This window comes from Sus scrofa, chromosome 9 (assembly GCF_054392235.1).
Source record: "Sus scrofa isolate SSC_HxYL_T2T_F1_AM1 chromosome 9, Sscrofa_HxYL_maternal_Yorkshire_Landrace_v2.0, whole genome shotgun sequence".
Lineage (NCBI taxonomy): Eukaryota > Metazoa > Chordata > Mammalia > Artiodactyla > Suidae > Sus > Sus scrofa.
Genome location: NC_139391.1, coordinates 80,175,653 through 80,202,734, shown reverse-complemented (window position 1 = coordinate 80,202,734; position 27,082 = coordinate 80,175,653). Strand labels below are relative to the sequence as shown.

General features: G+C 39.7%; 1 protein-coding gene across 7 annotated transcripts in view; it reads right to left on the bottom strand.

Annotated features, from left to right (window-relative positions):
- DYNC1I1 (dynein cytoplasmic 1 intermediate chain 1) overlaps positions 1-27,082 on the bottom strand; it is a 345,751-nt gene that overhangs the window by 236,129 nt on the left and 82,540 nt on the right. For all 7 annotated transcript variants that reach the window (XM_021102404.2, XM_021102408.2, XM_021102406.2 and 4 more), the window contains one exon: positions 9,205-9,320. In XM_021102404.2, coding sequence (XP_020958063.1) covers positions 9,205-9,320 — 116 coding nt within the window. The remainder of the gene's footprint in view (positions 1-9,204; positions 9,321-27,082) is intronic.

Here is a 27,082-nt window from a genome sequence, read left to right as displayed (position 1 = left end):
CTCTTCATTATATGACTATCATTTTGAGAGACAGGTGTTGGTTTGCCATCAAACCCAAGTAGAGATCAAAGCCTGACCAAGAGATACCAGGTGACTTTGGAAAACTGACCATGCATTACGAATTGGATTGTTATCTGATCCATCTGGCCATAAAGTCAGGTGGATCCACTGTAACCTCATCAATAGGTGCTATATACTGAGTGGTAGCAAACAGTCTCCATGAGCCAGCTGCTCATTGTGCTCTTGGGTCCTTATTCTCACCACTGTCACTCCTCCCTCAGCCTAATAAGAAATGTCCTGTGGCTAGCTGTCTGAAAACTGGACTCTGAATATTTCTAAGTGATGGGCTGGCAAAAACCAGAAGCAGACTGCTAAAAGTACACCTCCATTTAGGTGCCAGCCTGAAGTTCAGTGGGGAAGAAAAAGCATTATGATTCCATTCAGATGAGAAGAGTTTTGATAAGTGTATCTCATTGTTCACTTTAGTTGGAAGAACAGATTGTTTGTGAAAAGGATCTGTCTAAAATGAATCCATGAACAATGACTGAAAGTCATGGAGGATACAAATGGCAAAAGATTTAAGAATGAGATATATGGGAGTTCCCACTGCGGCGCAGTGGGTTAAGAATCTAACGGCAGTGGCTCGGGTCACTGCAGAGGTGTGGGTTTGATCCTTAGCCTGGCTCAGTGGGTTAAAGGATCCAGCGTTGCCACAGCTGTGGCATGGGTTGCATCTGCTGCTCAGATTCAGAGGACCTGGGAAAGTCCATATGCCACAGGTGTGGCGATTAAAAACAAACAAACAAAAAAAGGTATATGGCAGGACCTTTCAACATTGACCTAGAGTGGCAGAATGCTTATGTACAATCGAAAGTTACACACTGTGAAGGAGGCTTTTAATAATCAGGTGGAAGCGCTGATATATTCTACTCTGCAATGCTAGTCATTCTCCTGTGTCCTATTGCACAAATACTCGCTCAGTGGGCTCATAAACTATCTAGAGCCACAAGAACGTAGGCTAGACAAGGACCCAGCTGCCCTAACTCAGGATGCCTTGGCTGCTGCCCAGTCAGGGATCAACCTAAATTCCCAGTATTGAACCCTGTCTCAAAAGAACAATCAGCCAGATTGATCTCTTTTTTCCTATTGTGTAGTGGGGAATCAACTTGTCTTCACAAAAATAACTGCTTATTCTGGATTCACCCCATCCCACGCCCCCAAGCTTGACATGCTTCTCCGAGGTTCACTGGTCACAGACTTATTGAAAATATTATATACTGTGAGTTTGGGCTGTCTTCTTAATAATTAGCTTCTCTGCCTGTCTTCTGAGCCTGCCTTTTTCAATCTTCATGTTGATTCTGTGACTTACATAACATCCTTCTATTCAAGCTCCTTCCTGCTTAGATAACCATAGTTTTTAGTGTTTGAAACTATAAATTCTGGTGCACCTCCTCCCACATCTTACCCTTTGACCTATCTTTCTTTTATTTCTTCCATCATCTGGCTCATAAGTGAACATTTTACTCTATAAGCTAAGCCAGATCATCCATCCATTCTCACACCAAATACTACACACTATGCCAGGCACTAGGGATACACTGAACTGTCGTATCTGTTACCAGGGGTGCCTTGGAGATCAAAGGGGTTGGGTTTGTGCATGAACTTGGGAGAAGCAATTAGTGATCCATAATTACTATTACCTTGATATTAGGTCTATAACTTGGATTTTAGTTCTTTTTTTTTTCTCAGTGAAGTGTGCTTCAATCATCTGCCTGTGGTGTGTGAGCCTTGGAGTCAAAAAAAAAAACCAAAAAAACAAAAAAACTTCACAACCGCTTTTATGTTAATATGCGCTTTCAGGTTCTTAGCTTCTATTAAGTTTCTATTCATCTTCCTTCTCTGAAGAGGTTCTTTAGGATACCTTCCAGTGCTGTGAAAAACTAAAGGGATGGAGCCATCTAAGTGACTTTAAAAGGACAATGTATTTATTTTATGCAAAATCTTTCACTTCTAAATGCCATGAGTTTACAGAGCACATTAATCTTTGATGGCCTACAGACTATGATATGTTAGTTAATTAAGTGATTAACTCATGGTTGAACAAAATTCTCAAACCATCGTCCTAAAATATAACAATCTGTCTTCCAGCACAGTACTGTTGTCAAGATATAATTTCATTTTGAGCCTGAAGTTCACAGGATGCTCAGGGCCATTCTTTTCAATAACCCTCCCTTCTCTATAGAGCTGTAGATTACAGGGGTACAGGAAATAAGACAGTGCCCACTGGCACCAAATCTTGCTCTGCATTTTGTCTTTTTTATTACATTTCTTCTTTTTTTTTTTTTTTTTTTTTGGTCTTTTTAGGACTGCATCTGCGGCTTGTGGAAGTGCCCAAGCTAGGTGTCAAATCAGAGCTGTAGCTGCCGGCCAAGGCCACAGCCACTGAAACCCAGGATCCGAACCGCGTCTGTAACCTACACCACAGTACACGGCAATGCCAGATTCTTTAACCCACTAAGGGAAGCCAGGGATCCAACCTGTGTCCTCATGGATGCTAGTCAGGTTTGTTATGGCTGAGCCACAACAGGAATTTCTTTATTACATTTCTGATTTCTTTTTTTTGTTCTTTTTTTTTTTTGTTCTTTTTTTTTTTTTTTTTTTTTGTTCTTTAGTGCTCTTCAGTTTTTCATTGCAAGGAATATTTTGGATAAATGACCTTATTTGGCTGAGAGTTGACTGCACCATCTCTGGCACTGTCACTCAGTACTTTTAAGAAACAAGTTAATTTTCAGCATGAGGCTTCTCCTTTGGAATATCAAGCAAAGCTAGCATCTAAGCCAATACCAATTCTAGTGTCTGATATAAACTGAGCACTAGACCATGGACGTCCTCTCAACCAATAGCTGGAAAGGTGGTTCAGAAATAGAGAAAACACTTTTTTTTTTTTTTTTTTTTTTTTTTTTTTTTTTAGTCTTTTTACGGCCACACGCTAGGCATATGGAGGTTCCCAGGCTAGGGGTCGAATTGGAGCTGTAGCCGCTGGCCTACACCACAGCCACAGCAACAAGGGATCCAAGCCATGTCTGCAACCTACAGCACAGCTCATGGCAATGCCAAATCTTTAACCCACCAAGCGAAGCTAGGGATCATACCTGTATCCTCATGGATGCTAGTCAGATTCATTTCCACTGAGCCATGATGGGAACTCCATTTTTTTTAACCAGAAAATTTTTGTCTATTGGAAATAAATAATATCTAAAAAGTAATGTCTGACATGTCTATGTTCCTTAGGTAGCCCCCTCACTTTTTTTTTTTCATCTTTCAAGAGACTCACCAAGATAATATGAGGTTTACATTGTGAAAGAAAACTATTATCCCAGGAGAAGATCCCTCAATTCATGATCTTGTTACCAATGGGCCTGGAGGCTCTACAGTTGGTTCTGAGAGAGGAGTAACACTTCAGCCAAGTATCAAAGGGAAATAAATACCAGGCATATTTTGAGGAAGGAAAACCTGGCAGATGTCACTATCCCTCTGGAATAGTGTCAGTTCTAAGGAACAGGGGCCCAAAATAAGATTAGTGTGTATCAGCCTCACTAGGGAGTATTAATTTGCATCCAGATGCCACCATGGCTTGTCATGAAAGACATACTGGCTTTTTTAATAATAAGTTCAGACAAAGTACGCGAAGGTCCAGGAAACTGAGATCCAGGTGGAGTGCCTGAGTCAAGGTTATGACACCACAGCCTGTTGTCTCCCAAGTCATTACCAGGTGTTTTGGGATTGGCTTCCATTCAGAAACAACTGCTGTAAGAACTGTCTGATTTCAATTTTAAGGTTCCAAATAAATATTTCTACTTAGATTCTATTAAAGATGACTTTATTTGGCAACTTTGGATCAAAGAATTATGCTCCTGGAGTCACCAAGGTGTGAGAGGATTTAGAATTCAACTCTCAGAGTTTAGAGCGAAAATCATTTGTTTGTTTGTTTGTTTGTTAGTTTGTTTAGGGCCGCACCCACACCATATGGAGGTTCCCAGGCTAGGGGTCCAATCGGAGCTGTAGCCACCAGCCTACGCCAGAGCCATAGCAACGCGGGATCCGAGCCGCGTCTGCAACCTACACCACAGCTCACGGCAACGCCGGGTCCTTAACCCACTGAGCAAGGGCAGGGATCGAACCCGCAACCTCATAGTTCCTAGTCGGATTCGTTAACCACTGCACCACGGGAACTCCACATAGAGCAAAAATCTTAATTCTGATCTCTCATCACTTCATGAAGGTGAGGGGAGCAGCAGAGGCATAGATAACTAACAAGGAGGTCACATGTGGTCTTCAGCAGTCTTTTGGGCAGCATGAAGGCAGAGGAGATGGAGTGACTATCCCTTGAAAGGAGATACTGTGAAAGAAGAACCCAGAAGTGTTCTCACAATTGCCCCTCACATAACAGGAGAACCCAGAGCTGCAACCTGGCTTCTGCCCAATCACTTAACGCTTGCTTAACTAGCTTGAATATGGCAGACCTCACAAAAAGGCAGACACTACAAAGTCATCATTCACCAGGAGGCGTGCTCTACAAGTCAGGGAGGGCTCCTTGCCCAAGCCCCCCACCCAGCCAAGTGAAGGGGAGCTCAGGCTGGCTTTGTGAGTCTCAGCTTCTGACCTGCGTCACGATGGGCCGAGGTGGACCTGAGCTGTCCAATTCAGGAGCCACTAGCCCCCTGCAGCTACTAAGCACTTGAGATGTGGCTAATGCAACAGAAAAACTGCATTTAAAAATTTAACTTAAAGTTTAAATTGAAGAAACTCGTATTTGATTCTATGACTGAAAAGCTTTCAAATAGGTCTGGAACAACAGTGATATATGAATCTACTTTTTGCAATCGTAAATTTTATGAAGTCTTACTATGGTTTGAGTATTATCAATGAAAATTCATTGTTTGAATTGGGATATGCTCTAAGTATAAAATACAAACCAGATTTTGAAGATTTAACACAAAAAAAGAAAGGTACACTATCTTGACAATTTTTATATTGATTACATGTTGAAATGATAATGTTTTTAACATGGTGGGTTAAATAAAACACTATTTAAATGAATAATGGCTCATTATGTTTTTATAGGGCAGTGCTGAATTTGTTTATCCTGGGACACCATCTCTACATTTGCAACATCTCTATTGAGTACATTGTGCAGAGAATGGGAAACTAAGGTAGAAATTCTCCTCAACCAGCCAAGAAAATATATTTTTTTAAAGTACAAAGATGAAACAAGAGGCTTCCTTAGCACCTTCCTGCACACCTGTTCCAAACTGAATGTTCTTTAAATAGTATCTCTGCACAGTAAAAATTTGATGATTGCTTTGCTCTATCCTGGGTCAATCCAGGCTGCCTTAGTGATTTGCTCCTTCAGTTCTCATAACTATGCTATGTTCACAGCGGTTAATGCCTACAGCAGCCTGGGATCTGAAATAGAGGCCTGGTTGAAATAGAAAGAGTGAACCCCCCACCCACCCACCCACACACACACACTCACAATCTCACTCTCATGACTTTTCCATAAAAACCCCACAAAACCAGTGCAACCTTCAAACATGGATCATACACCACCCTTCCTGAAATACAATGAGCATTTCTTCTTTCTTACTCCTCTAAAATCATTTCATTCTTCTTTTCATCCACTGGTATTCACCGAGCCCTTTCTTTGCGCCAAGCACTGTACTGGGCATGGAGGTAAAGAACACACACTCTGCCCTCAAGGAGATCACAGTCTAAAAGGTAGACATTTAAATAAGAAGTGAATACATTCATGCAATAATGGCTTGACGAAGGGAAGATGGACCATGCCCATAGTACGAGGAGAGATGCCACCCACAAATGAAATCACTGGGGAGCTGGAGAGATGCCACCCACAAATGAAATCACCGGGGAGCTGGCCTCGGGTCGTGGTCCTGAAGGAGGGTAGACAGGAGAGATGGCACTCCAGTAAGTGCAAGCAGATGGGGACATGAGGCTGCAATGTGCTTTGGAAAATGCAAGCACGTTGGTCTCCCTTGGATACAAGGGAGGGGAGGTGGTCAACTTGGGGCTACTAAATTCCCTTTTATCATGAAGGGAAAGGAAGATCAGAGAATTCTTAGAATGATCAACCGGTTATGTAAGTTTCCTCCTCCATCCTCCACATGGGCTTATGTTTCTTCCAGCAGCCTAAAAAGTTCTTGTGCTCCTAGCAGTCACTACAGAACTTGGTGTTTCTTCTTGTCTTTGTCATTCAACATCATCTGTCGGCTGCCTATTATGGGCCATTCACTTTCCCAGTACAATAAAGATGCAGAAGACTGGCTTTCTAACTAACCTCAGGACCTCACAGTCAGTCCAGGGAGATATTAATAACACAAGGCAGAAGTAGTCTGGAAGGGAACCATACTTTTTTTTTCTTTCTTTCTTATTACCTGGGAATAAGAAACATATGTTTAAAATGTTTGGGGGATAGAGACACCCTGCTCCCCAAATCACTGTTTCCTATTCCCAGCCTTCTTTCTCTCCAACTATAATGACCTAAGCAGAGAGAGAAGATCTAAACTTATATTGAAATACCAGTATTCATGTGGACGTCATTCCCAAATCTCCCTGGTTTAAACCATTCTGTAGTTTCTCATAACGAGGCATTATAATCACAAATTAAGAGGATGTTCATTATTCACACAGTGGAGAAAAGAGGGGCAAGCTTGGGCAAGTCCCAAGTACCTTCCCTTTCATTTTAAAAAATAAAATGGGAACATGTCAAAAACTGAACGCATAAGTACTCCATTCAATGTAGAATGGATCAATGCTCTGAGATCATTAGTTTGAATACTGTTAAATTTTTCGTAGCCGCCCAATGACTTAAAAAGTAATCATCATCCTTTCATACACTATGGAGCAATAATGAGTTAAAATGGATCTTACATGCACCACAGCTTTAAATATTATCCAGCCAAGAGCCTCACTGTGTCATAAAACTCAGTAGTTCGTTGTTTCCTGCCTCTGAATAGCTACAGTTGTCATGAAAACACTGCCATGGCTCAAGACCCCAAATTGGAAGCCAACCACAACCTGCCATGATAGAGCCTCCTCCCCCTGCCTCTGGGGGTTCCTTTCACTCAGCAGGTGAAAGATGAGCAGGGCACTCCCTTCAGCCAGGGGCTGAATGACTCCGGGCAGCCAGAGGTCAAGGGATCGTCCCATCTGTGGTGAGAAGACAAACCGTAGAACTCCAATGTCCTTCCTGTCTAAACCCATCAGGGTTGCCTTCCTGTCTGAGAGCTCCAGTAGCTCATTTTGAGTTCAAATCTGCATTGTGGAATTCGAACCACTGGAACACTCATCACCACAAAAAAGCTCTATGAGTCTTGTTAACAAAACAGAAAGAACCTCTACCAAGAGCTGAGAAATAAATTCCTTCTCTCCTGCTGCTTGGACCACAGCATAATGAGGGCTCCCAAGCTCTCAGTGCTGTAATAAAATGGAGTGCCCAGCCATCTCCTTTTGATGTGTTCCAGTTTAGAAGTTTACAGTTGATGCCTTTTCATCCGTAATTTATCTTCCCTTGTAAATATTTCTGTCCCATTTCCAATATCTGAAGTCTACGCATGTTCAAAAAACAATTCACTCCTTCTCCTATTTCAGTTGTATAACTGTATGTTATGGGTCAACTTTGGGGCTAAATAAACATACCTCAGGCTACAGCTCAGCAAATACCTCTGGCAGCAAATTAACTCAAACAAATGTTTTGATTGGGAGGCAAGGTTGTTTTTAATGATCTTCTTGATCGGCCTGGAGGCCCAAGGAATAGACTAGGTGAACTGCCGAAGGCTTTTCTAACTCTGCATTTTCTGCCAGATTAATATGTTGCTCTCAAGTTTATTAGAACAGTTGGTTTAAAATTTCACCACCAGAGGGTGCTCCTTGTTTGTTTCTAAAATTCATTTCACTATCACACTTGAAAATGGAGGCCCTGCTACCAAAGAAGCAAACGCAGGCATTACCCAGCAAAGGCTTTCAGAAGGCCTGCGGGCCGCGCTCTACTTCGAATCAGGTTTCACTTTGCTTTTGACATAACGTGTTTAAAACCAAAATTGAAAAGCTCTGTAGCTGGCACAAACCAAAGTAGACTGACTTACATATGTTGTAAACCATGCAGGGATCACGAATCATTTTTTGTTCTCATGGCTTTTGTTTAGTATTTCCTACACAACAACAATGAACCCAGAATTCTAACATCCTCTTTACCACACCAAACAATAAAATAACAAAGTAAAAGGAGCATTTGCTTACCTACAACAACAGTGCTATTCTCTAACGATGCAGGCTTCACTTATCCTGCATTAAGAATAGACCTCTCCTCCTGCTTTGGAGTAATTTTGCTTTGGTGTACTTTTTGACTTCTAGGAAGCATTTTGATTAATTGGCTTCAATGTCTCTCAGTAGTGTGGTTTTACAGTTCACCAAGATTTGCACATACATTTTCTACTTGATATTTTCAGGCATGCATGAATGAGGCATGTAGTTCAATTCCTATTCACTTCCCCCAGAACTTGCACGGAAAGCCTCTTTAAATGGTTAAAAAAACAAAAACCAAAAAAACCAAAAAAAACTAGCATGTTGTCATCTGAATTGGCAAAGCTAATCAGGAGTCGGTAAAGTTCTTCTGTAAAGCACTGAAAAGATTTAAGGCCATGTGAGCCATAAGTACTCAACCCAACCATGAAGCAAAAAAGCAGTCACATAGACTCAAAGGGCTGAGTGAGTGTGGCTGTGTTTTGCAACACTTTATGTCGAGGAACAGGTGGGGGCTGTGGTGTACTAACTCCTGCAAATGATAAATCTTAATGTACACACTCTTCTTATCAATAAAATGCAGAGAAATTTCCCTTATATTTTCCTGGGGTGGTTTTCCCCCTCCTCATTCAGTGGTGACGAAGCATGACCTCACTGAACTATCCATATGGTGAAGTTCATGAGTCCTTTGGAGGACTATCTCTAGGTTTCCTTTCCAGGATTTTCAAAATTAGAGCCAAAGAAAATTTAAGCTTTGGGGGGTGTCAGTATGTTTGTGTCCTGTGTAGACGGCTTATGGGAAGACATGAAATCAACAGGAAGGATGTGACTCCCTGACAATTTCTCCAGAGATCAAATGGAAAGTAAACAAAAGACATAAGTCACCTTCAGACTGATGCGTAGCCAGAGGAGTCTGGGTCTCCTTGGAGTAGGACACGACTTCCCTGGGCAGGAAATCCACTTGGGTAACCTTTGACACGCCCAGCTTATGCAATCTTCGTCTACAAAGAGCAAAGGACAAAGGCTTTAGAGAGGAAAGGGATTCCTTGCAGAAGATCTATCAGTAATAAAACAAAGGTCTAAAACAAATAGACCCCAAACACCCAAAGCTTCCAGGGCAAGGGGCTATGTCAAGAAGTAGAGCTGGCCCTGGGCTGCCAGTCAGGACACTTGGGTTTTTGGTCCACTTTGCCCCGGTGCTGCTACAGGGTGTCAGAGAGTCCCCGAAGGTTGTCCTCAGCTTTTCTATCTGCAAAACCAGCCCTGGGTCTGGTTGAAACGAGACCCTTTCTGAGCAACTCTGTTTTCTCTTAAAGTTTATAAGAGAATTTTTATTTGGAGTTTATTTTTATTTTATTTTATTTGGAGTTTATTTTTCTTTTCTTTTTTTTTTTTTTTTGCACCTGTAGTATATGGAAGTTCCCAGGCTAGGGGTCAAATTGGAGCTGCAGTTGCCGGCCTATGCCACAGCCACAGCAGTGCAGGCTCCAAGCTGCATCTGCAACCTATACTACAGATCACAGCAACCACATATCCTTATCCCACTAAGCAAGCCCAGGGATCAAACATGTATCCTATGGACACTATTCAGGTTCTTAAGCTGCTCAGCCACAACAGGAGCTCCTAATATTTTTTTTTTTTTTTTTTTTTTTTTTTTTTTGGCCATGCCCACAACATGCAGAAATTCCTGGGCCAGGGATCAAACCCACACTACAGCAATGACAACACTGATCCTTAACCACTAGGCCACCAGGGAACTCTGCTGTGAATTTTCATTTGTACAATAGGATTCTAGTCTTAGACAAGAGGGACAAAAGAAAAGTAATGCTTCTCAGATCAGAAGATAGAGATAACTCCTTAGTGGAGCAACATGTTCTCTGTAATAGAAATGAGAGGATGATACTCCAAGGGGGAGTAAAACATCCTCAATTTTCCATGAAAGGACCTCACACAGATCAGCATGTGGGTTTGTTTAAAGGTACACTGCTACAGCACAGATGAGTGAAAAGGTTACTGGGCTAAGAGTGATAGAGTTTTAGTTTAGAATTCCCAAATTAGCCATGGCCATGTAAAAAAAAACAAAAACAAAAAAAACGCTTTCTGAATATTTATGGAACAGGTCAACTGTTTTCAGATGTCTTTCACACCCATCATGTCAACTGCCTTTGAGACACCTCCCTGAAGCTAATGGGCAGGGGTTACCATCTCCAATTCAGAGGTTAGGAAAGTAAGATTCAGTATGAGAGACATGTCACTTGTAAATGGTAGAACCAGGGCTAACATTCTGGTGGCTTGAGGCCTGGTCCAGAGCTTCTGCCACTAAGTCAAACTTCTACCTAAGGTTTTTAGTGAACCTTAGGGGTGAGTTCTGAGTTACCCCCAAAATCTGAAGTGCCTCCTGTGTCACCCAGGAGATACCCAGCCATGGAGGCAGTTAAGCACAGACTCTAGCTTGGCACTTAATGGCTGTATGTGCGTAATCTTTTTTTTTTTTTTGTCTTTTTTCTAGGGCCACACCCGCAGCATATGGAGGTTCCCAGGCTAGGGGTCTAATTGGAGCTATAGCCGCTGGCCTACGCCAGAGCCACAGCAACTCGGGATCCGAGCCTCGTCTTCGACCTACATCACAGCTCACGGCAATGCCGGATCCTTACCCCACTAGGCGAGGCCAGGAATCAAACCCACAACCTCATGGTTCCTAGTCGGATTCGTTAACCACTGAGCCACAACAGGAACTCCTGTATGTGTGTAATCTTGAATAAGTTACCTAGTCTCTCTGTGCCTCAGTTCCTCGTTTGTGAAATGGAGATACCACTGGTACTTACTAAAGATCAGTACAAGTAATATACACTTGCTGCATATGTATAAGCACATGCCTGCATATGTATAAGCACATACCTTATATACACATATGTACACAACTGACACACATCTATCTTAAAACAGTCTCTGGAACATTATTTTAGTATACAGATGTAGTATCAGTGTGGGACATATGTCACCATATTTTTTAAAAAAATTTCAAAGAAATAGAGTGCATATATCTCTCTGAGGGAAAAAGAAAGACAACATAACCATTTAGTCAAAAATATCACATTCCCTAGCTCTCTAGGATCAACAGAAGCACACCCTACTCATATTATTTCTTAAATTATTACTAACGACGGCACATGTACAATTACCCAATCATTCTAGGAAAACAAAAGTTTCTTGTTTCTATGAGTCACTAAAACACCTCAAGTGAAACCTAAGATAATCACAGAATAGATAAAAAGAAAGACTGGTTTAGAGAGTAAGCTTACTGGCCGTCTCTGCAGCCCCACTAAGCACAACTGTAGTCCCCCAGCTCCACAGAGGCCTGGGCCACAGGGCCCCCATCCACTCAGCTGTCTGGCCCACAGAGAATACAGGTGGGTCAGGCTGGGGGCCCAGCACTTCCTCACACTCTTCTCGCACAGAATGGGGAAAAAACACACACACTCTACTAGAAGCAAAACTGCCAAACAAGGTAAAGGGCCCAGAGTTTCAAAGTGAGAAATTCAGGTATAAATCCTTCTTGGGTCAGAGTAGCATATTTTTCTTCTTGAAATGGATCTTCCTTGAAGAATCTGAAGAAGAAAACAGGACCTAACCCCTCCAGGACTCCTTGAGGCAAAGCCCCTCTTGCTGTTTAACAGCCCAGGGCATCTTTCTGAGGCCCCAAGAGGTTCACCTTCATTTCAGGCAAAGAGGCTGGAAGGCAACATGGGCTGGTAATGTACTCCAATCTCTTCAAACTGGGGGCACACCTGGTATAGAGAGATCGCCTTGGCCTTTAGACTTTCATGGGCATGTGTGTTTAAGGCCTGAAGATCACCTCAGGCCCATTAAGATACCACTCCCTGCAGCCAGAAATTCCAATGCATCTTGCTAATGGGATATAAGCTGTAAACCTACTGTGTTGAGTAATTTAGGCACTGGGCAACAGGAAGCTGATCTGTAACATGATAATCCACCACAGCAAACTGAAACCAACTAGTGAGGCAGCATAACATAATGGTTAAGTCATAAACTCATATAGAATCTGGGTTCAAATCCCTGCTTTGTCACTTACCAGCCGAATGGTATGCAGAACTTTGGAGAAGTGACAAACCCCTCTATTCCTCATATTTCTCATCTGTAAAATGGGTACATATCATGGAATATTTGTAAAGACTAAATGAAGCTAATATTGGAGTTTCCGTCGTGGCTCAGCGAAAACAAATCTGACTAGCATCCATGAGGAAGCAGGCTAGATCCCTGGCCTCAGTCAGTGGGGTTAAGGATCTGGTGTTGCCACAAGCTGTGGTGTAGGTCATAGACATGGCTTAGATCCTGCGTTGCTGTGGCTGTGGTGAAGGCCAGCAGCTGCAGCTCTGATTTGACCCCTAGCCTGGAAACTTCCATAAGCCACAGATGCGGCTCTTAAAAAAACAAAAATAAATACATAAATAAAGCTAGTATTTGTAAAGCATTTCATGTACTGTCTGGCACATAGTAGGTGGCTTTAATTTCATCTTCTTGACTATTATAATAATGTTTATATTTGAAAAAAATCAGAGAAGGCAGATTTATAAATGCTCTAAATCGATTCTCTAAAATAGTAGGTTTGAAGATTATATCTGACAATACAACATAAGACTCACATTCCTAATTTATTTGTGTGGGCACATGGATAGGTTTTGGCTGCTTGGGAGTATCCATTTGGTTTTCCTGTGACAGAAAGTATCATTACCATGAAACTTCAGGGGTTTTCAAAACTTAACTCTAAGTAGTGTGAGTACCACACAATTGTTCCCAGCCTGAGCTGGGCCAGAGGGTCTGACCAGAAGGTGGTACGCTTCCATGGCAAAGACATTCCTCTTAGGCATGTTCTCTAATTGGGTCCCCACTTCTGGGTCTGCACATCTCAAGCTGATCCAAAATCTATCCATTTATACAACCCTGTGATAGAGACTTTCGACTTCCCTGAAATATTTCCACAGTTTTATCAGCTGACAAAACTACCGTGTAACTATGTCTACAAGATGAAATTTACACTAGTTATTTTCTTTAAAGGTAAAAACACTGGGCATTGTGTTTTTTATTTTGCTCGAAGTTTCGCCAGCTCATAATTCCTTTACTCAAGGGTGCAAATTAAACCATGTAGCAAAGGGGAGGGGGGAACACACTGTAGAATTAATGTTCCTATAAATCCTTTTCCATCTAGTTAGGCTCTACATTCCATGCTGCCTCTTCTGTTCCAACCCTGGGATATCTTTCCTGCTGCCCCATCACCCTCCTGCACAGCTCGCACCCTCACTACTGTGCACATACGCTTCCACCAGAGCCCATTACATGTCAGCGTCCTCTTTGCATATCTGACTTGACTGCAGACTTACTAATTTCTCTCTGTACACTGTGGCTTAGTTCAGCGTCAGGTACAGAGCTAGCACAAAATAAATGTTTGAGGAAGAAAGGGAAGGAAGAAGAGAAGCCTAGAAGGAGGGAAAAAAACAGTCATGACACAAAAATGTAAAATGAGACTTACTAATGCCATGGCGAACATGGCATTATTATTAAAGTATAAGGTCTAGCAATGTGTGTTTGAAAACACTCCCATCTTGCTGGTGGTTCAGATGCTCACTAAAAGCTGAGTACCACTGCTTTAAAAATATTAGGGTGTAGACATAGAAACTTCATTGTTTCTACATTGACGTGGGCCTCTCCACCCTAAAGCCAAAACCTTGAGGATCAAGTCTCAGTCCCACTGAGCAGAGACGTTATCTCTGGACCAAACTATAAGAGACAGGCTGAAGCAAAGGTGAACAAAGATGAGTAGCAAGGTAATAGGATGAGTGCCAGACAAAAGAGACTGCCATGTACAAAATATACAGAGTTGGCATAAGGGTCTATCCTAGACCTAAAACCAAAAAAGAGGGGGGGGATGGACTGGGAGTCGGAGTTAATAGATGCAAACTATTGCATTTGGAATGGATAAGCAATGACATCCTGCTGTATAGCACAGGGAACTATATTGAGTCACTTGTGATGGAGCATGATGGAGGATAATGCGAGAAAAAGAATGTATATGTGTATGTGTGACTGGGTCACTTTGATGTACAGCAGAAAAGTGACAGAACACTGTAAACCAATTTTAACGGAAAAAATAAAAATCATTCAAAAAAGAATCTCAGGTCAGTCAGGGTCCCAGAAATGCTGGGAAATATAGCCACAGATCCCTACAGACTGACTTGGCATGCTCTCACATCTGTAACACAGGGCCCATGTGTCCCCTGGGCTAGGGCTGGGCTCTCCACTAAAGTCCTGGATGCTTCCTCTCTGTCTACTTTTGTCAACTTGGCTGAGCAAGCTGGCTGAGCAAAGCCATCCTGCACCAAAGCTGAAATGCTGCTTCAGAAAAGAAAAAACAAGTCTTAATAAGGAATAAAAACTGAAGCGATCTGAAGTATGAGAAGATCACGTGCCAGTGCTCAGGGTGTTGAACTTTCCAATCCACCACTGGCATGGTCCAATCTACCTAGGTTTGTCCATTTGCCCTGGGTTAGACTTTCAGCAACACAGGAAGAAAACTATTCCTTTGCATGAATCACTGTCCCCGTCCCCACTTCTGGGTCACTAGAAACATCTTTGTCTATCTGCGCACATTAATGTTAGCGCAGCTTTGCTAGTTACTTGCAAAGTTTCAGTATCCAAGGAAGATGAAACCCCAAATGAGCCTTAATCATGATCTATGATATCTACCAAAGTTCAAGAAAGTTAGGGCTATGCAGACTTTCCCAAATTGACATATACATAGCCTTTGCAATTCTAATAAATATAAACTCTGTGGCTCTCGTCCCATTTCAAAGATGAAGGAAATTTTAAGAGAAGGCTTACTGATATTTTAAAATGTAGTTAATACTATAAACATTATTTTTAATATTATGCAAATAATAAATACTTGCAAAGCATAGAGTTATCTGCCAAAGTGGGGTACCCTGTGTCCCTATTTTTGCAAAGACCCACATTCCTTTCAAAGAAACAACAGAACTTCTGCTTCTGAAGTCACTGCATCTGTGGCCTGAAAACATGGGACAGAGTCATTGTTCTGTACTGACAAGTGAAGTGCTAAAAATATATATATATATATATATATATATATATATATATATCTCAAAGCAACTACTGCAGAGTTGCATTAAGAATTAAGTGGGAAAATGATTTTGACATGACAAAGATACAGGTGAGGGAGGAGCTGGTTACAGATGTCAAGGATCAAAAAGCAGAGCTCTTTGATCAGACATTTGAGAGCAAGGCTGTCTTAAATTTTTTTTATCTAAATAAAATTTACAAACCATAAAACCTCCCCTTAAAAGTATACAATTGAGTGGTTTTTAGTATATTCACAAAGTTGTATAACCTCACCATCGTATAACTACACAACATTTTCGTTTCTTCTAAAAGAAATCCTGTGCTCACCAGGAGTCACTCCTCAACAACCCTCTCCAGCCCTTGGACAGCATCTACTTTCTGTCCATTTCATATAAATGGTATCACACAATATGTGGTCTTTCGTATATCATTTCTTTCACTTAGTTTACTGTTTTAAGGTCCATCATGTTATTGCAGGTTTTAGAATGCCATTCCTGTTTATTGATAAATAACATTCCAGTGTATGGATATACCACACTAATTTTAGTCCACTCATCAGCTGGTGGACACTTGGGTTGTTTCCACTTTTGTTGATTATGAATAATGCTACTATGAACATTTGTGTACAAGTTTTTATGTGGGTATATGGTTTCAACTGTCTTAGAATTAAATTCTCTTTGAATTGGTATATATCTTAAGAGTGGAAATGCCAGGTCATATGTTAATTCTATGTTTAATTTTTTGAGGAACTGCCAGACTCTTTTCCAAAGTGGCTGCACCATTTTACATTCTCATTAGCAGTGTCTAAGAATTCCAATTTCTCTACAACCTTGTCAACCCCTATAATCTGTCTTTTTTATGTATATGAAATAGTATCTTTTCATGATTTTGACTTGAATTCCCTTTTTAATAATGTCAAACATCTTTTCATGTGCTTATTGGCCTTGTGTATGTCTTCTTTCAAGAGATACCTATTTAAATTCTTTGCCCATTTTATTTATTTATTTGGCCAGGCCCATGGCAGGGGGAAGTTCTCTGGGCCAGGGATCAAAGTGGCACCACAGCAGTGGCCCAAGATGTGGCAGTGACACCACCAGATCCTTAATCTGCTGCACCACAGAACTCCAAAAGGTTGTTACATACTTTTCTCTCTCTGCCTCACTCATAGTGCTTGGAAGTTCCTGGGCCAAGGATCCAACCAGTGCCACAGTTGGAACCCGTGCCACTGGTGCAGTAACATAGGAGCCTTCACCTGCTGCACATTAAGAGAACCTGTCTTTGCCCATTTTAAAATTGGGTTATTTGTCTTTTCATTGCTGACTTGTAAAATATTTTTTATATATTCTGGATATTAGACCCTTATCAGATATATGACTTACAAATATTTTATCCCATTCTATGGGTTTTCTTTTTACTTTCTCAATGGCACCTTTTTTTTCCTTTTTCTAGTTCCCAGGCCAGGGATCAGATCTACACCACAGGTGCAATTTATGCTGCAACTAAGGCAATGCCATATCCTTTAACCCACTATGCCAGGCTGATATCGAACTTGTGTCCTTGGCACTGCAGAGACACCACAATTCCCATTGTGCCACAGCAGGAACTCCTTTTAATGGTGCCTTTTGATGTACAGAAGTTTTCAATTTTAATGAAGTCCAATTTTTCTATTTTCTCATTAGCTGCTTGTGCTTTTGGTAATATATTTAAGAAGCCACTGCCCAGTCTGAGATCATGAAGATTTACACCTATGTTTTCTCCTAAGAGTTTTATAGTTTTAGTTCATACATTTAGGTCTCTGGTCTGTTTTGAATTGTGAAGTAGAAGCCCAGCTTCATTCTTTTGCATGTGGATATCCAGTTGGCCCAAGCTTAACTTTTCTTAATATCCAGTGGAAAGACTGAGCAGGGAGCAGAGGAAAGAGTTGTCATTAATACTTCTTCTTGATCCCCACAGGCCCCAAGAAGTAGCCAAATCTGACTGTGGGAGGATAGAGTCAAAAGGAGGGCTCTCATTACCTGAGAGCCTTCCAGGGATCATGAAAGCTTTCAGAGCACCTGAGTGTTTCATCTGTCACTGGCATTAGCATCATCAAATTCTTCCTGAGTCATTTAGACACAATAAATTCATATTCTGATGCTCTAATTTCAGATCTTGGTGAATCATACACAGCAACTGTGACTATCCTGCATTTCATATTCAAGATAAGTGAAGGAAATAGCGTTAATATTGTGGTGCTATCTTTACTGAACTCATAAGAGAACACAATACTATCAGAGATCTAGCTCCAGACTGCTGAAGTGTTAAGTAAGGTGGCTGCTGTAGGGCTTTCCCAGATGCCATTAGCTAATCCTCAAAGACACACTTCTATCAGAGTGGGTGATACATTTTCTGATCCATCACCAATATTAGGAGGCAAAGCTTTATCAACAATATTAGGAGGTAGAATGAGCCTGACATTAGTAGGTTTTTTTTTTCTTTTTAATGTCACAACACAAGAGCCTATGTGAAGACACAGAAAAGGCCATAGTAAAAAATAAACCAAGCATCTAGAACTCTTCAAATTTTACAAACGGTGAATCACAAAAGACTCTCAATAATGGTCTTTGAATAACAGTCTCAGAGTGTTCAGTGACTGGAAATTATAATGTTGAGGATATATTGGCTAAATCTGATGGCAGCAAAGGAGTGTGGGAGGATAAGGTGGCAGAGTCAGGAGCATGAGCCAGAAGCCAGTATGCAGCACTCAGAAGCCAGGAAACAAAAACGGGTTATTATACTAGTGGGCAGTGTCTGCAGTAGGGAAGAAACCTGGAAGTCAAGCCAATAAAACCAGGAGCAAATGTTCTCAGAGACAAGGAGATATTTGGCCCAATGCCAGGGCAAGTCAAGGTTAAGGAATGAATGAATGTCTGCACTGGGTCCAATCTCAGTCCTGCTGGGTTTTATTCCTGCCTATTTGCACATGAGTTCTTCATCCCCAACACACAGTAATGACTGCCAGTGATTTTTTTCCCTAGTGCTTCTTATAAAGGTCCTGAGGTTTCTGAAAGAAGAGCCCCCATGACGATGAGAATGATAATGGTGACACTTTCTTCCTTGTCCAAAATTTTCATGTGGGTACCTGCAATGTCCTTGACAACTGGCAGAGGAACTTCGTCAGCCAACATCATTATCAGCAACCACAAATGATTTCTGAAGCAGGAACCATGCCAGATCCTTGCAATAGAGAGAGGATGAGAAGACTGAACATAAACAATAAAAGGCAAGTAAGAAGGAAGGGGAGCAATGAATAAGAACCAACATAAGGAATTCACATACCAAGTGGGACAGGAGAGTAATAGGCAGATTACTACATGTCTGGGTGAATGAAGCAAGTTTCACTGAGAACTGAAAGTCTGAGAACTGAAGGTCTGATGTAAGCCTTGAAGGATAAGGAGTGCTCGGTCAAGAGAAGGGGATTGTAGGGAGGATGCTCTGTGTATGCAAAGGTCTAAGGAATTCACATTTTATGCCTGAGAGACCAGGTTTTCAGAATAGAAGTTTTACACTGAGGAGAATAAATCTAGGTAAATTTAGAGAGAGCAGTATACTAAGGTCAGATGATGAAAGGATTATAAATCTCAGGCTAAATAACCTGGACTTTATGCTGTAGGCAATGAGGAATTACTAAAAGTTACTGAAGAACTGACAGCTTCAAAGAGATATTTAAAATACACAATATAGCAACTCCGTGAAGAATGGAGGTAAAATCTTCCTCTGACAAATGAGCGACCAGATGCTATGTGTGGGGCCTTGATGCTGAGTATGGAAGAAAGGGGAACTGAGAACGGATCTACCAACAGAGGGTGGGTGGGGTCAGGAACTAAGAGAATCTAGGCAGAGAAAGGCCTGGATTCAAAGGGGGCAGCCAGAGAAATGAAGACTGGGTTTGTAACCAACAGTCTAGCAAATGTGGAGACTTGGTTCAGGGTAGTAGGAAACCAGCCAGTGGTGATGACATGGGGAAGAGAAAGGAAATTCAGTAGTTTGGTGACTCTGGAAAAGAAGGAAGGCAGTTTACCTGATACGAAGTGAGGGAGAAAAGAAATAAATTAGAGATTATTTCAAGGCTTCATGCCTTATGGGAAGAAAATGAATGGTGTAACTGGAAGACACCAGAGAACCCAGAGGAAGATTGGCTTTGGGATAAAAATGAGTACCTCAGCAGATGAGTTGTAGTGGAGGGTTTTGCAATTGTACAAAGCTTAAGAACAAAGCTATGCAAAGAAGAAAAAACAGAAAATGTGGTCCTAGGAACTACCCACCTAGAGTCACATGAGAAAATGTTGCATCCACAGAAAAAGAAAATATAGGAAGCTAATAGAATAGAAACCCATGAAACATGGGTGTTCCCATCATGGCTCAGTGGTTAATGAATCCAACTAGGAACCATGAGATTGCAGGTTCGATTCCTGGCCTTGCTCAGTGGGTTAAGAATCCGGAATTGCCGTGAGCTGTGGTGTAGGTCACAGACATGGCTTGGATCTGGCATTGCTGTGGCTCTGGCGTAGGCCAGCAGCTACAGCTCTGATTAGACCCCTAGCCTGGGAACCTTCATATGCCACAGGTGCAGCCCTAGAAAAGGCAAAAAGACAAAAACAACAAGAACAACAACAACAAAAAAAACTCATGAAATATGAAAGGGGATTCCTTTTAAAAATGACAAAAGAGCAACTGGTTTTCCCAACATTGTCTGCTAGTGTAATTAGATATGAAGGTGTGATACCTTTAGGACTGGTCACCGGAGTTGGGAGTGAGACACCACACAGAGGAATTGAGCCTAGCATCGCAGCCCCTGACCGCACTAAATTTATCCTCCATGTTCAGAGTAGGTGTTTTTCCTCCAAGGACTGAGAAGCAGCCTGATAGCTGACCTTTTCTGATTACCTCAAGAAGGATCAGTTTCTATTTTCTATGTTCACATTTAAAAAATCATTTGAGGAAGTATTTATTTCGTTTTCATGACATTTGCTTCTTACTGTACAGAGATATTAGTTTGGCAGCTAAAACATCTTTCCTGAACAGAAGCAAATGTCAAGTCTGGCTCAGTCAACAGACACAGTCAAAGGGTCTGCCTTAAATTTCATCACACAAGTAAATATGGCAAATTACTGAATTGCAAGATGAATTGAAATATTCATGGTTATAACGGAGCATGGCAATATTGCTGGGGTTTCTACTACCAAGTGCCTACTTTACAAAAAAAAAAAATACAAAAGTTCAGGAGAATAAGATCAGAAGGTACAGAAGTGTGTTTTCTCCAATATTACAAATGACAGTGATGATATAAAATTTTTATAGAAATGTCCTTTGACTGACTTGATATTAACGAACAACTTTCTCTAGAAGTTATAACAAAGCTATAAAATTATGAAAATCTTCAAGTCATTGACCTCCACAACATAAGCATACATCCTTCCCAAATGGGCATATTAAGTTTTCTGAAGTGGAGTGAAAAAGGAATATAGTTTGTGAAAATCCAGTGTGAGTGCAGAACAGAAAATACCCCATAATTGCTTATTTGAGGTTTTTGAGAGTAGAAAACAAAGGCCAGCAAATAACAGTCTCTCAAAAAATGTTTGGGGACTTGAAAAATGAGTATTACAAAAGGTCGATAAACTGCTCCCTCCTCTTGTAATAAAGCTTTTATTGAATCTATTAAAAAAACTTATTGAAGATTTTCATGGGTCAGAATCAGAATTCATTCTATATTTAAATATTTTGAAATGCATTTTACCATTACCTTTTGATACACACACACACGCAGATGCTGCATATTTCTATTTCTGTAGAAAGTGTGATTAGGTGTTACTGAAAAGGAGAAGATTATCAGTTTGCTCAAGAATACAACCCACATCATTCTCAAGAAAATCCCACATGCTATTACATGGGAAACATTACAAATTAATTCAAGTCAGAGATCTAAAAATAAAGCATAAGAATATTTGACAAAACATGAAAAATAAGCCAAAAGAGAGCTACTTCATCAAAGGCTAATGAGGTTATTACTGTTCTGCTCTCCTTCCAGCACTACTCCCCACTGAGGCAAAAGCACCAGTGCTGGGAGCAGGGAAAACCAGCTCAGATCTGACCCTCAGGGCTTCTACTCCAGCAAGGTGGTACTTGACCCTGCTCTCAATAGGGTGGAAACCACAACTGAGCAGATAGTAAACTACTGCTCAGACCTGGCTCTGGCCATAGCCTCTCCTTCTCCAGCTGCACCTCCAACGAAGGTGATAACTGCCAGCACACCCTGAGGAAAGACATAACTTGTGTTCACATCAAATCCAGTTCCCAACTAAAGCACTGTACACACATGCACTATAAAGGGATATAACCACATGAAGACACTCCTTCAGGACCACACTATGTAACTATTTATCTAATTTCATACAGAACGAAACAGCTAAGCAACATGAGAAGACAAATGGAATTGGTCTCAATTGAAAAAGCAAATGAAAACCCAGAAGAAATAAATAATGAAACAGAAATAAACAGTTTACCAGATAAATATTTCAAAGCAGTAGTAATAAGAGTGCTAACTGAATTAGGAAAAGGAATAGATGATCACAGTGAGGATTTTAAAAAGGAACTAGAATGCATTAAAAAGGACCAGTCAGAACTAAAGAATATAATAACTGCAAGTGAAAAACATAGTAGAAGGAATGAATAGCAGACTAGGCAATACAGAAGAATGTACAAGTGATCTGGAAGATAAAATAATGGATATCATCCAATCAGAACAGCAAAAAGAAAATCAAAATTTAAAAAGTGAGAAATGTTTAAGAGATCTCTGGTATAACATGAAGCATATCAATATTCACATTATAGGGATCTCATAAGGAGAGGAGAGAGAGAAAATTAAAACTGAAAATTTCCGGAGTTCCCGTCGTGGCGCAGTGGTTAACAAATCCGACTAGGAACCATGAGGTTGCAGGTTCGATCCCTGCCCTTGCTCAGTGGGTTAAGGATCCGGCATTGCCGTGAGCTGTGGTGTAGGTTGCAGACGCGGCTCGGATCCCGCGTTGCTGTGGCTCTGGCGTAGGCCAGTGGCTACAGCTCCGATTCGACCCCTAGCCTGGGAACCTCCATATGCCGTGGGAGCAGCCCAAAGAAATAGCAAAGAGACAAAAAAAAAACCTGAAAATTTCCCAAACCTGAAGAAGATATCCAGGTACAGGAAGGAAAACTGTATCAAATAAGATAAATCTGAACAGACCCACAGTAAAACAGATGATTATTAAAATGGCAAAATTAAAAGAAAAAGAATTCTAAAGGCAGAAAAAGAAGAACAGAGCCATATACACAGAACACCCATAAGACAATCAGATGATTTTTCTGAAGGAATTTTTGCAGAAGGAAGTATCATGATATATTCAAAGTCCTGGAAGGGAAATACATGCAATTTAAAATACTCAACCCAGCAAAATTATCACTTAGAATTGAAGGAAAAGTAAAGAAATTCTCAGACAAGTAAAAACTAAAATAATTCATAAATACTAAACCTACCCTATATGAAATGTTAAAGGGTATTCTCTAAGTGGAAAAAGAAAGGCTGTAACAAGATGTAAGAATCTATAGAAAAGGAAAATCCCACTGGTAAAGGAAAATATATAGTAAATGCTGAAGATCAATCACTTAAATAAGCTAGTGTAAAGATTAAAATAAAAAAACTGTCAAATATAATACAATAAACAGTTACGGGATAAGCATGAAGATGTAAAATATGACATCAAAATATAAAACATGGGAGAGAAAAGTAAAAAAAAAGCAGATCTTTTAAAATCTGTTTTAACATAAATGACTACCAGTTTAAAACAAATAGATAAAGCTATAGGTCAGCATATATGAATTCCATGGTAACCACAAATCAAAAACCTACAATAGATACACAAAAACAGAGAGATAGAAACACAAGCATACCACTAAAGGAAATCATGAAACCTCAAAAAAAAAAAAAAAAGAAAAAGAAAAAGAAAGAAAGAAATAACACAGAAGGACTACCAAGACAACTAGAAAACCAATAATGAAATGGCAGTAAGTACATACCTATCAATAATTACTTGAAATGTCAGTGGACTAAATGCTCCAGTCAAAAGACATAAGGTGCCCGACTGGATTAAAAATAACATCTATATGCTGCTTACAAGACAATCACTTCAGAGCTAAAGATACACAGGCTGAAGTAAGAAGATAGTAAAAGATTTCATGCAAACTAAAATGACAAGAAAGCAGGAGTACCATACCATATCAGCAAAGTGGACTTTAAAATAAAGACCATAAAGAAAAACAAAGAAGGACATCATATAATGATAGAGAGAGCAATATAAAAAAGGATCAATACAAAAATACTTGTTAACATATATGCACTCAATACAGGAGCAGCTAAATATACAAAACAAATACTAATAGACATAAATTGATAGGAATACAATTAACACCCCAGTATCATCAAGGCATAAAATCAACAGGGAACCATAATCTTAAATGATACTTAGAAAAGTTGAACTTAATATTTATAGAACATTCCATCCAAAAACAGCAAAATACACATTATTCTCAAGTATTTTCCATGACATATCACATGCTATGCCACAAAGCAAGTCTCAATAAATGTAAGAGGACAGAAATAATATCAAGCATTTTTTTTCTGACCAGGGTGGTATGAAACTAGAAATCATTTATAGAAAGGAAAGCGGGGAAAAGCACAAACACGTGGGGACTAAACAACATGCTACTAAAAAACCAATGGGGCAATGAAGAAATCCAGGAGAAAATCAGGAAATACCTCAAAAGAAATGGAAATGAAAACACAATGAGGAAAAATCTGAGTGAAGCAAAAACAGTTCTACAAAGAAGTTTATAATGATAGAGGCCTTCTTCAAGAAAAATCTCAAACAATGGAGAAAAAGAACAGCCAGCAAAGGAAAGGAAATAATAAAGAAGGAAAAATAAATAAAATAAAGACCAAGAAACAATAGAGAAGATCAATAGAACCATGAGTTGGTTTTCTGAAAAGATAAACCAAATTGATAAACCTTTAGTCAAGCTCATAAAGACTAAAAGAGAGAAGACTCAAATAAAATAAGATGTGAAAGAGAAGAAATAACAACCAATACCAGAAAGATATAAAAAAAAAAAAAATCACAATAGAATACTAACAACAGTTATATGCTAACCAACTGGACATCCTAGAAGAAATGGACAAATTCCTAAAAACATGCAACATGTCAAGACTGAATCAGGAAAAAATAAACAATATGAATAGATTGATCACTAAGAATGAAATTAAATTTGTAATTAAATTTGCAAATAAAATTTATTTGTATCAATAAATTAAAGTTCTACTCCCAGCAAACAAAAGTCTGGGATTAGATTTCACAGTGGAATTCTATCAAACATATAAAGAAGATATATAGTTTGTTCTTCTCAAACTATTCAAAAAAACTGAAGAAGATGGAACACTCCCAAATTCATTTTTCGAGGCCACAATTACCCTAATAACTAAACTACGAGGTTACTTGATGGCCTAGTGTTTTGGTGTTGTCAATACTGTGGCTCAGGTTTGATCTCTGGTTCAAATTCAATCTCTGGACCAGGAACTTCAGCATGCCATGGGTGCTGCCAAAACAAAAACAACAACAACAAAAACTAGAAAAAGATATTACAAAAACATGAAATTACAGGCCAGTATCTCTGATGAATATAGATACAAAAATCCTCAACAAAATATTAGCAAACTGAATCCAATAAAGTGTAAAAAGGATCATTCACCACGCTGAGGTGGGATTTACTACAGGGAAGCAAGGATAGTTCAATATTTGCAAATCAATCAATATGGTACATCACATTAACAAAAGGAATACATGCCACATGATCATCTCAATAGATGCTAAAAAAGCATTTGACAAAACTCAACATGCATTTATTGCAAAAAAAAAAAAAAAAACCTCTTGTCAAAGCTGTTATGGAGGGAACACATCTCAACATAATAAAAGCAATTTATTACAAATTTACACCTTATTCATATTCAACAGTGAAAAACTGAAAGTCTTTCCTCTAAAGTATAGAAAAAAGGCAAATATGCCCACTCTCACCACTTCTATTTAACATAGTATTAGAAGTCCCAGCCACAGCAATCAGACAAGAAAGAGAAATAAAAGTCATCTAAATTGGAAGGGAATAAGTAAAACACTCATATTTGTAGGTGCTATGATACAATATATAGAAAAAACCCTAAAATCCCCAACAAAAAACTGTTAGAACTAATAAATGAATTTAGTAAAGTGTCAGAGTAACATACAGAAATCTGTTGGTTTTCCATATAATAATAATTAACCATCAGAAAGAGAAAACAAGGAAGAAAATCCTGTTTCAAATCACATTAAAAGAATAAAATAAAATACCTCAGAATTTTATTATCCAAGGAGGTGAAGACCTGAACTTTGAAAATCAAAAAACAGGAGTTCCCGTTGTGGTGCAGTGGTTAACGAATCCGACTAGGAACCATGAGGTTGCGGGTTCAATCCCTGGCCTTGCTCAGTGGGTTAATGATCTGGCGTTGCCGTGAGCTGAGGTGTAGGTCACAGACACGGCTTGGATCCTGCATTGCTGTGGCTCTGGCGTAGGCTGGCAGCTACAGCTCCGATTCGACCCCTAGCCTGGGAACCTCCATATGCCACGGGAGCGGCCCAAGAAAGCAAAAAGACAAAAAAAAAAAAAGCAAAAAGACAAAAAAAAAGAAAATCAAAAAACACTGATGGAGGAATTTGAAAATGACACAAAGAAATGGAAATATATACTGTGTTCTTGGATTGGAAGAATTAATATTATTAAAATGGGCATACTACTCAAAGCAATCTACAGATTTAATGCAATCCCAATCCAAACACGCATGACATTTTTCATAGAACTAGAACAAATTATCTTAAAATTTATATGGAACAACAAAAGATCCTGATTTGACAAAGTAATCTTAAGAATAAAGAACAAAGCTGGAGGTATTATGGTCCCTGACTTCAGACTATACTACAAAGCTACAGTATCCAAAACATCATGGTACAAAAACAAATATATAAATCAATGGCAAAAAATAGAGCGCCCATAAGTAAATGCACTCACATATAGTCAATTAATCTATGTTGAAGGAGTCAAGAATATATAACCAGTCTTTTTAACAATTGGTGCTGAGAAAGACTGGATAGCTGCAATTAAAAGAATGAGGTTAAAACATTTCCTCTCACCATACACAAAAATAAATTCAAAATGGATGAAAGACTTAAATGTAAGACCATAAACCATAAAATTCTTATGAAGAGAATATAGGTGGAACACTCTTTGACATAAATCACTGGAATATTTGGGGGGATCTGTCTACTAAGATAAAAGAATTAAAAGAAAAAAATAAACAAATGGGACCTAACTAAACTTAAAGACTTTTGTATAGCAAAGGAAAACACTGACAAATTCAAAAGTCAACCTACTGAATGGGAGAAAATACTTGCAAATGAGATTTCTGATAAGGGGTTAAAATACAAAATATATAAATAGCTCATATGACTCAGTATTTCTA